The following is an 11,235-nucleotide window of genomic DNA, read 5'->3' as shown; positions in this document are numbered from 1 at the left end:
GCAGGGTTGTGAGTCCATCTTTTCATATTTTCTGCAACATCCTTCAAACCATCATAGGGGGTGACAAGAGAACGACCAGTGTTTCATTAGGTGACTTGAGTCTTATGTAGAGAGGGTACTACTTTGCCATCGAGTGCCAGGCACTTATCTCTTGGAAAAACACTCCCACAGAAAGACCTATGAAATGCTTGCCAACCAAGACCTAAACAGGTGACAGGGAAGTTTTTGATTTTCCGAAATGGATTTAGACACTTTGTAAGTTAAATAAAGAAGGAAAGCTATAAATTAAAATGGACATTCTGCCAGCATTTCCCTGGGTATGACCCCTCCTACCAGCAGACAAACACAGGAAATACAGCCTGTCACTAAAATGAATATGGAAAGTTAGGAGTTTTCCAACCCAATGAAGTACAAGTCCTTCCCGCCCCTCCCCAACAGCGAAAACAGGGCAAAAAATTAAATAAGACTTATTTTGATTCTGTGTTATCTTCCAAAAGGTGATAGACAGTGGAAGGTTGTTGATCATTAAGCCATTAAAAATTCTATGTTGGTTGTAATCAGATAAATTTATTTTTTAAAAACATTTTCTGTTTATTGGTAACCCTATATTATTGGAAGAAAAATGCACCATATAATCATAACTCCAGGGTAAGGGAAAACAGCTATTACTAAGAGGAATGCTATTTTCTATTATTTTTTGTCATTATTTAGTCTTTAAAAATAAACAAAGCTACACACCTTTACTGAATGCTAGACTTTTGAGAGTGTAAAATCTATAAAATGTGATTCTCAGAAACAGTTGTACCAGCCAAATATTATAAGAAGTGCTTATTTGGGGTGCTTTAAATTATAACAGGAAAGGAATCAATATTTCAGCAAATCTATATTTAAAAGCTTGGACTTGATATGTCTTTAGTGATCTGAGTTAAAGCAAAGTAAATCAAGACACCTCAATAAAGGTGATATAGTAAGAAAATGTCAATTTAATCATTTACTTTAGCAGGCAAGCAATTTGTAAACATTCAGTAGCGGCAGCATCCAAGTTACAAACAATTTAAAAAGAAACCAAGATTAGTGATTATAGTTTTTGTTTCCCTTTCCCCAAAAGAAAAAAAAAGATTTGGAAATGAATGACTTAAAACACTACAAACATTGAACATTCAGTTATGTCTTCTATCAGCCTTCTATCCATCCTCTCTGTGTTTTATTTTTAAAGATGTGTCTACTCCTAAAACGCATTATCTTGCAGTAACTTGTACGTGAGCATTTGCAATCTAGGAAGTTGTTCCTGCACATGGATGTGCACGTATTATCTCAGTTTAAATCCCATTTGCAAAAGGAACATTTGTGTCTTGATTCAATGCTTCTTTGACTTCGAGTGGCAGGGTGTCAAAAAGGTGATCTTCCACAACAAGCCCGCTTTTCTTGAGCAGGCGACACTGGCCCAGCTGGGCTGGCAGGCGGTCCAAGCAGTTGCCCTTCAGCTCCAGCTGGGTGAGCTGGGAGAGCTGACCAATTTTGTCCGGGAGGGAGGAGATGCAATTTTGCCCCAGATTCAAAGTCCTCAACTTCACGCATTTAAACAATTGTTTTGGCAGGAGGTCCACTTTGTTCCCAGTGATATGCAAATGCTGCAGGTTCTGAAGCAATCCTATTTCTATTGGAATCATGGAAATGTTGTTGTAGCTTACATCTAAGCATCTGAGTTTCTGTAAACTAAACACTGCCACTGGTAAGGATTCGAGCTTGTTGTTGGAGAAATAAAGTGACTCCAAGTTTTTGACATGGGTAATGGAGGGAGGAATGGTAACAATTTTATTATGCCATAATTTCAAACAAGTCAGTCGTTTTAGATGCTGGAAACTGATGATTTCTTCAATTGTGCGTATGTTGTTTGATTTTAAATCCAGTTCCTGTAAATTAGAAAGGCTGAAAATTGCATGTGGAATTCTCTCTAGCTCACAGTTCTGGAGCTCGAGCTCGGCGACATTCATCATTTTCTTAAGGCTGTTCAGTACCAAGAGTTTAGTGCCGTCATTATGAATGACTAACTTTGTAAGATGTGGAGCCACATCTGTGATGTTGGAGGGAACTTTGGTCAAATTGCTCTTCACGTTGAGAATCTTAAGGTGCCGCAACTCTCGGAGAGATTCAAGTCCTATCATCTTATTGTTTTCAGAGTTCAAATTGCCTATCAAGTACAACTCTCGAAGGTTTTTGAGCAAATAGACCCAGGCAGGAATTTCAGCCACATCGGTGAACTTCACATGAAGGCATCTCAAGTGATCTCGGAGAAAGCTAAACGCAGTCTGTTCCACTTTTGCAGGGCAGTGGCAGAGGTGAAGTTCTTGGAGATTAGTCATTTGAGAAATCTTAGCAGGAATTTTAGCTTCTGGAATCAGTTCAAGTTTGAGTACATCTAGGTCTGTGAGGTCAAAGACAGCATCGGGCACTCCCGACAGCATAAACAGATGCAGCTCCTGCTTGTCCTGGGCGTTGCGTGACACATGCTGCCTGAGTTTTTCAAATGTCCACTCATGGTTCAAACTAATTTCCCTAAGTTTATTTTCACTGACTTCTGACAAGAACACACCGAAACGCTTGGAATACAGCTGGTCGTACTGGTCTACCATGTGCAGAAGGAACGCGAAATCGTTTTTGACATCTGGAATGTCGCTGAAACTGCTCTCTTCTCGGACCTTTTCAAAAGAATATTCCTTCAAAGGTATCCTGAATAACCAGAAGAGAGTGTAGAGGCAGATAAAACCATACACACAAATAATGGATATGTAACTGATGAGCAGCTTTTTCAGCATATAAGCCATGTTGTGGGTGCACTCAAAAACCTCATAACCGGTCAGGTGCTCAACTTTCGGCTTGCAGACGTGTTCAAAGCTGATAGCATTGACGAAGTTTGCTGTATAGCAGAGGATAAAAATGAACTTGGCAGTTTTGATAACTGTTTGGACCACATAGAGTTTATAGATCAAGTCACTGTCTTCCACGTGGGCACGGAACTTCCTCACTTTCTCAAACAGGGCCTTGGCCTGTTCTCCGTCTTTTTTATCCAGGATGGTCATGCTGGGGACTTCAACCACGGGCTTCTCGGCCGAAAATTTGAAGCCAGTTTTGTTGATCATCGGGGTACTGGCGCTGGGGCTCCCTTCATCGCTGCTGGTGGACACATGCTTTGGTAGAGTCTGGGCACCTGTTATTCTCTGCTTGTTCTCCTCCGAGTCTTCACATGCCGTCTCAGACAACGCTTTTGTAGTCCAAGGAGATTCAAAGCACTTTCCTAATATTGAAACAAAATGTTCTACTTTCGAGCATGTTTTGGGATATTTGAACCAAAAGTTGCTACTGACCATGAGGATAATAGTATGTATAAGAGCAAGGTATGGAAAGTACTTAGAATACCACGGAAGGGCCAGATGGTAACACATTTGATTAATAAATACATATTGCTGAAAATCCAGGTTTGTTTTCCGGCCTGTTGGATCTCTCTTCTCTTTCTTCGCCTCCTGATTTGGAGCTGTGGAATCTGGGTGAGGATATCTGGCTCTGAGAGGTATGTCAGGTGTCACAGCAGATGTGTCAAAGGAAATGTCACTTGTCACCCGCTCATGTTGGTCTTGGTCAGTGGTTGCTTCCATCTTCGGGATATTGGTGGTAACGTCGACATTTCCTGGTGGTGTCTGTGCCTTTGAATTTACAGGAGATGGCAATACTGGCAAGCAGACCACCTGATCTTTGGTAAGTTGCATGGTTCCTGCAAAGATGGCTACCATCAGCATAACGACAGCCAGGTAATCCATAAACACGTCCCACCATGGTTTCAGGATTCGGTAAGTTGGTTGAATGTCATTAAGCGAAGCAACTTCCGCAAGGGTAAACATTCCTAGAAGACAAGCAAACAAAAGGCATGATTACAGTGATGCATGTGAGAAAAACCTTTCACTTGCTCCAAACTAAGTTTTCTTATCCTTTTATCCAAGACAGGTACGGTAGAAAATGAACTTAAAAGGAAGATCACTGCCCTGACCAGTTTGGCTCAGTGGATAGAGCATCGGCCTGCGGACTCAAGGGTCCCAGGTTTGATTCTGGTCAAGGGCATGCAGGAGGCAGCTGATTGATGTTTCTCTCTCATCGATGTGTCTGGCTCTGTATCTCTCTCCCTTCCTCTCTGTAAAAAATCAATAAAATATATATATATTTTTTTAAAAAAAGGAAGATCACTGAGAAAAATAGTGGTTTGTTGTACCAGTTCTTTTCTCCTATTTCACAAGGTTAAAAAAGCGGGGGGTGGGGGGGGGGGGGGAGGGGGGGGGAGAGAAACTAAGATGGCGGCATAGGTAAACACCGGGAAATTGCTGCCTCCCACAACAACTTCAAAAATACAACGAAAAGACAAAACGGACAACATCCAGAACTACAGGAAGGCTGGATGAGTGGAAATTCTACAACTAGAAGAAAAGAGAAAAGCACACTGAGGCTCAGAGGAGGTGCGGAAGTAAAGTGCAGAGGTACGGATGCTCAAGCATGCACGTGCGCGCGCGTGGAAAGGGGCTGGTACCTGAGGACGCGGCTGTCTTTTTGAATCAGGAGGGAGTCACAAGTTCCTGACTGCTCTGAACTCCGGTTCTGGGAAGTCTCTGGGGACCCAGGACTCATACGGGGAGAAACTGGACTGTCTGGCAGCAGGCAGAACTCTGAACTTGAGGGCGGCTTTCCCTCAGAGGTGCTTGCAGCAATTATCAGGACACTGAGACGCGCGGCCCCTTAGGGCAGGGCTGAGGATCAGCCATAGCTACTTGCTCCACCCTGTTGATTCCCTGAGACCCTGCCCCACCCAAGCTGCAGCAGAGGCTTTTGCATATGAATGCCCTGGCCCTTTGCAACCTGAAAAATTACCTAACAAATTGCAGCTGGGCCAGACAGACCCAGAACTTCCAAGAGAAGGCCCAAGGTCCCACAGCAGCTTGCATTGCTTCACAGCTGAGCCTCATCAGGGCACCTCTAAACTCCAAAAAAGGAAGGGGAATCTGCAGTTCTCTTCATAGCTCCTGCTGGGTAACCTCAGGCAGAGGCTAAATTAGCACCTCCTTAGATCCAAGAGCCAGTGTACCCAGTGGTCAGAGTGGGACCATCCAGATTACAACTCCTCAGATCCATAAGGGACACACTCAGGGGGCAGACTCAGTGAGCACCAAAGCCCCACTAAAGCAAGTCTTGCCCCAGAGGGGTGTCTTCAGCACAGAAGTTCTCCCACTGCAGACACAGCTGATTCTCACTGCCAATTGGCCTGGAGGTCAATTCCTCCCAGTGATCCTACAACAATCAAGGCATAACTACAACAAGACTGTGCACAAAGCCCACAAGGGGGTACACCAAGAGTGTCCACCTCAGGTAACTGGGGAGGCTGAGCCACTGGGCCCTACAGGACACCTAGCACACAAAACCACTCTACCAACACAGGGAAGCATAAAAAATGCGGAGACAAAGAAACAGGACACAAATGACAGAAATGGAGGAAAGCAAACGACTGGATATAGAGTTCAAAACCATATTTATAAGGTTTTTCAAGAATTTTATGGAAACCGCCGATAAATTTAGTGAGACCCTGGAGGATATGAAAAAAGACCAACTAGAAATTAAACATACACTGACTGAAATAAAGAATAATATACAGAGATCCAACAGCAGACAAGAGGATCCCAAGAATCAAGTCAAAGATTTGAAATACGAAGAAACAAAAAATAACCAAACAAAAAAGAAAAAAGAAAAAATATTCCAAAAATATGAAGATAGTGTAAGGAGCCTCTGGGACAACTTCAAGCGTACCAACATCAGAATTATAGGGGTACCAGAAGAAGAGAGAGAGCAAGATATTTAAAACCTATTTGAAGAAATAATGACAGAAAACTTCCCCTACCTGATCAAAGAAATAGACTTACAAGTCCAGGAAGCGCAGAGAACCCCAAACAAAAGGAATCCAAAGAGGACCACACCAAGACACATCATAATTAAAATGCCAAGGGCAAAAGACAAAGAGAGAATCTTAAAAGCAGCAAGAGGCCGAGACCGGTTTGGCTCAGTGGATAGAGCGTCGGCCTGTGGACTGAAAGGTCCCGGGTTCGATTCCGGTCAAGGGCATGTACCTGGGTTGCGGGCATGTCCCCAGTGGGAGATGTGCAGGAGGCGGCTGATCGATGTTTCTCTCCCATCGATGTTTCTAACTCTCTATCTCTCTCTCCCTTCCTCTCTGTAAAAAAATCAATAAAATATATTAAAAAAAAAAAAAAAAAAAAAAAAAAAAGCAGCAAGAGAAAGACAGTCAGTTACCTACAAGGGAGTACCCATACGACTGTCAGCTGATTTCTCTACAGAAACCATGCAGGCCAGAAGGGAGTGGCAAGAAATATTCAAAGTGATGAATAGCAAGAACCTACAACCAAGATTACTTTATCCAGCAAAGCTATCATTCAAAATTGAAGGTCAGATAAAGAGCTTCACAGATAAGGAAAAGCTAAAGGAGTTCATCACCACCAAACCAGCATTATATGAAATGCTGAAAGGTATTCTTTAAGAAGAGGAAGAAGAAAAAGGAACTCTTACCATTTGCCACGGTATGGATGGAACTGGAGAGCGGACAAATACCACATGATCTCACTCATTTGTGGAATATAATGAACAACATAAACTGATGAACAAGGACTGATCCAGAGACGGAGAGGCATTGATTGAACTGTCGGGCCTTGGAGGGAAGGTAGGGGAGGGTGGGGGTAAGGGGGGAAGATCAACCAAAGGACTTATATGCAAGCATATAGGCCTAACCAATGGACATGGACAATAGGGGGGGGGGTGAGGTAGGGGGCAACGTGGGGATAAGGACACATATGTAATATCTTAATCAATAAAAAATATATTTAAAAAAAAGGGCGGGGAGGGAGTAAACTGCCTTCTAGGTAAGAAATAATGATAGTCTGCTCAAGGTCTATGGTGGTTAGAGTAGAAAGCAGGGGGTAGAAATTGGAGAGCTATTTTTTTTTTAGGAGACAGAATTGGAAAACCTGTAACTTACTGGACCTTGGAGAAGGATATGAGAACAGGACGGTATCTGTTGTGGACTGGACTGATTTAAGGTTGAGACTGAAGTTCTGAGGTAGAGGGGTGGGGTGATTTCTACTGTACAAGCCAGAATGAATTGTCTGTAGATACCAGCAAACTCTGGATAGCCTGTGTACCAGTCCCAGACCTACCACATACAAACGGTGTGATTCTCTAAGCCTTATTTTTTTCATCTGTAACAAGGGGATGATAACTGCTAAGGGTTGCTGGAAAGCTTAAATTAAGACATGATTGTAAAGCTCTTAGCACAACCTCTGGCCACAAGTATTTGTTAGCTCTTTACATTAGCTCCTACCACCCTGGTGGAAATGTCCCACGGATGGCTGAAATTAAGGGAGTGTAAGAGGAGTCTTAGTCTATATACTTGAGATTTATCAATATATGCAGCTGAAACTCTGGCCCTTGTGGCACCAATGGAAAACATGTGGAATGAGAAGAGGGCCAAAAACACAGGTGGGCAGGAATGATCAGTGATGGCACTAAGTCAGGACTAATGAGACCTTTAATCTCTGCCAAAGCTGATGACCCCAGCAGTAAGGAAGAGAATCCTGGTGCCAGGACACTAAAAAATGTGGGCGCCATTTACTAACGGCTGCCAGCATTACAGTCCTGAAACTGGTTATACAAATAACATGGTACAGGGACAATCATTCAGGAAGTAACCAAGAAAAACATAATGCTTATAGTGACAAGTAATGGGACTGGGCTTCTGTAATCACGGACGGAAAACAAATTATATCTTCTTGAATTTGAAAATTTCAACTTCTTGAAAAACAACATTACCCCATTCTGCTTTCTCAGGAAGTTCTCAGGTTCCAATAATCATATAAAAAAGGATTTACTAGTATATAACTAATATAAAACAAAAAGTTAAAAAGCAAGGAGAGTACCCAAGATTCTGGGAAAGCACTTATTTTTTGAATAAAGGACAGAAGATAGATTATTATCTATGCATGAAAAAGTTGCCCCAAGTGCCATGTAGAAAAGAATTCTGAGGCTGACGCTGGCTTCAATGGGAAACAGCATTATGACTGATTACTGGTGTCTCTCCTGGAATGACAAAATGGAGAGTGGTGGCATTAGCATTTTTATTCTGCTTGTTCTATTTTATATTATGCCTTATTTTCTCTGAAACTTTCCCATACAACTAGTACTTTGCAGAGCAGGTGCATAGTATCTATATATATAAAGAGGAAATATGCACATTAGGCCAGGATGCAGTAATGGGTCAAGACCAGACAGGAGGAGGTTGCGTGTGCTGGTGAGGCCTGGAGAGGAGACAGAGACAGGGGGGCCGGTGAGCTGCTGTGCCCCGGCTTGGGCTGGCAATCATATTCAGCATTATCATCATCATTATCAACATTCCTCAAGAACATTTATTAACTATCTCCATAGGGTATTGGGCAGAAGAGCATTTTCTTAAACTTCATTGCCACCACAAAGCAACCTGGGCCCATACAAGAATAAAAACTCCGAGCTAGGCCTCAGAATAAAAACAAATAGCTAAAGGACCCCGCAGCAGAGACATTGTGGGGTCCCTGTAACCAGTGACACTGTACAGCTGTCAAAGCTTTGATGGTGGTTTTCAAACACTTCACATTCGGGACAGGCTTTGTTTCCAGGAGAGAGAGGAGGAGGGCCGACCACTTTCCCAGAGGAAGAAGAAAGAGGTAAAAGACGGGGGCAGAGAACACAGTAGTAGAGTACTGTAACTTCACACCAAACCCCCAACAGTTGCCAGCTCAGCCCCCCACTTCCCAAAGGTGTCAAGAGCCGAACAACAGAGCCCAGCTTCTGAAGACCTCGGCCTTAGGGGGGCCCCTCTTCCAGCACGCTGTCTACTCTGCACTTCCCACCAAGGGTGCGTGCCCCTGCCAACTCCTCCAGCCCAATCCCTTTCTTCTTTCTGCCCAACTCTTACTTATTCTTCAAGTTCCAGCTCAAGCACTGCCTCCTTCTCTAAGCTCCTATCAATCTATCTAGTAATAACCTGTTCCAATGTTGTCTCTTCAATGAGACCTGGAGCCCCCGGGAGCAGACACTATGTCTTATTGCCTTTGTATACACCATGCCCTACTCTCCCCTGGAAAACAGAGAGTGATGGTGATCTGCTGTAATGCTTAGCTTTGAGGACACAAAGAAAAAAAAGCAGCTATCATTTATCATCTTCCTTCTATGTAACAACCACTGTAAAAGGAACTTTACATCTAATATAATCTCCTGCTTTTGTGCATTCTGCATTTCTGAAAATAAATGTATTAAAGGTTAATTTTAGGTTTGGGGGCGGAGGGAATGGTCCTATTTCCCAAACGCCATGCAATATTATAAAATCCACCAGAACTCCTAAAATTAAAAGGACAGATAATACCAAGTGCTGGCCAGGCTGCAGAGCAATCAGAACTCTTAAACCAGAACTCTTAAATTCTTAAATGCCGCGACCCTTTAATACAGTTCCTCATGTTGTGGTGACCCCCAACCATAAAATTATTTTCATTGCTACTTCATAATGTAATTTTGCTACTGTTATGAATCGTAATGTAATTATATATGTGTTTTCTGATGGTCTTAGGCGACCCCTGTGAAAGGGTTGTTTGACCCCAAAGGGGTCGTGACCCACAGGTTGAGAACCACTGTTTAAACACTGATGGTGAGAGTGTGAACTGGTGTAACCATATCGGGAAACTTTGGTGTTAGTATCTACTAAAATTGCACATATGCATATTCTATGACCCAGCAGTTCTACTGTGAAGTATAGACCCATGAGAAATACATATACTAATCAAGCATTCCCAGTAACACCGTTTGCTACAGCCCTAAACTGGAAGCTATCCAAATACCCATCAACAGTAGAATAGAAAATAAAATGTGGAATATTCACAAAATGGAATATCGGGCAGCAATGAGACTCAATAATCTGGTTACATGCACATGGGTGTGTTCCTTTTATAAAATACCTTTGCCTCACCCCCATCCCAAGGTACACCCAGGCTGGCTGGGGTCACAGGTCAGGGAGTCTGTGCTCGTCCTCTGGTGGCCTCCCTCTGCTGTCTATCTCTCCAGCCTGAGAGAAGAGGCCCGCTCTCTCTGGAGGACAAGGAACTGAAGCTGACGCAGAAAGAGGCGCGGAGGTATGCATGGACAAGGTTCAAAAGCTCCGGCTGCTCACAGGTGAATATATTCAGATGGAACGCAAGTGGAACTCTGCCTGAATTCCATCTGACCTTCACAACATTACTTGAAGCTGCCACCGTGTTATTACCTTCCCTTGACAGATAAAGAAATAGGCTTGCTGGAGTTAAGCTGTGGAAGTCAAATAATTAGTGGTGGGGTCTGGACTTAAAATCTCATTTAAGGCCAAACGACATGTTCTTTCTACCAGACTATACTGTGTCTCTTCTTTACTTGTCATGTTAGCAGTGCTTTAAGTTTGCAAATTACTTTCCTACAAAATATCTCAACGTATTCTCACAATAGCTGAATGAACCAGGCATTATCATTGCCCAATAGTATGAGGAGACCTGAGGCACAAAACAGCTTAAATGACCTTCCTGAGCTAATTAAGTGAGAGAGTGAACAGAACCTTTCGTCTCCCAGTCTTTTTCTCTACCACACAGTCATACAGTGGCTGTTCTGTTGATTAAGGGTTGGCTGTTGAAGGACTGACCTTCTCATGTAATGCTTAGCTTTGAGGACACAAGGAAATTAAGTTATATAATCATCACCTTCCCCAGGACAACCTTTCATGATATTCACTCAGAACTCAAGAAAACCATGAGCTGGTTGCCACGGTGGGGAATACAGAAATGATGTAGCCTAGCCCTTGCCCTCAGCAAGCCCCCCAGTCTAATGGGAGGTGAAAAGCAGTTCAGCGTGCTATTCCAACATGGTAAGAAAGTCGCTCTGACCTGGTTAATACCAAGCGCATGAGAGGCATAGGACTGGGCAAACCAATGTCTGCATTTGGTAACTGGGAGGGTTTCACAGAGAGATGGTTTCTAAGCTGACACCTGAAGGAGGGGGATCTTTATGGGGTTATGGGGAAGGTAAGGAATACAATTTTGGCAGAAAAAAATGGCAAGTGCCAAGGCATAGAGTCAGGAAAGAAAT

At 43.1% G+C, this 11,235-nt stretch overlaps 1 protein-coding gene across 5 annotated transcripts in view; it reads right to left on the bottom strand.

The window, feature by feature from the left end:
- Positions 1-960: 960 nt before the first annotated feature.
- LRRC8D (leucine rich repeat containing 8 VRAC subunit D) overlaps positions 961-11,235 on the bottom strand; it is a 119,662-nt gene continuing 109,387 nt past the window's right edge. For all 5 annotated transcript variants that reach the window (XM_036347292.1, XM_036347293.1, XM_036347291.1 and 2 more), the window contains one exon: positions 961-3,898. In XM_036347292.1, coding sequence (XP_036203185.1) covers positions 1,320-3,896 — 2,577 coding nt within the window. In that variant the 5' untranslated portion in view covers positions 3,897-3,898 and the 3' untranslated portion in view covers positions 961-1,319. The remainder of the gene's footprint in view (positions 3,899-11,235) is intronic.

Source organism: Myotis myotis, unplaced genomic scaffold (assembly GCF_014108235.1).
Source record: "Myotis myotis isolate mMyoMyo1 unplaced genomic scaffold, mMyoMyo1.p scaffold_m19_p_2, whole genome shotgun sequence".
In the NCBI taxonomy this organism is placed as follows: domain Eukaryota; kingdom Metazoa; phylum Chordata; class Mammalia; order Chiroptera; family Vespertilionidae; genus Myotis; species Myotis myotis.
The sequence above is the reverse complement of the archived record's forward strand: the minus strand, read 5'-3'. Positions and strand labels throughout refer to the sequence as shown.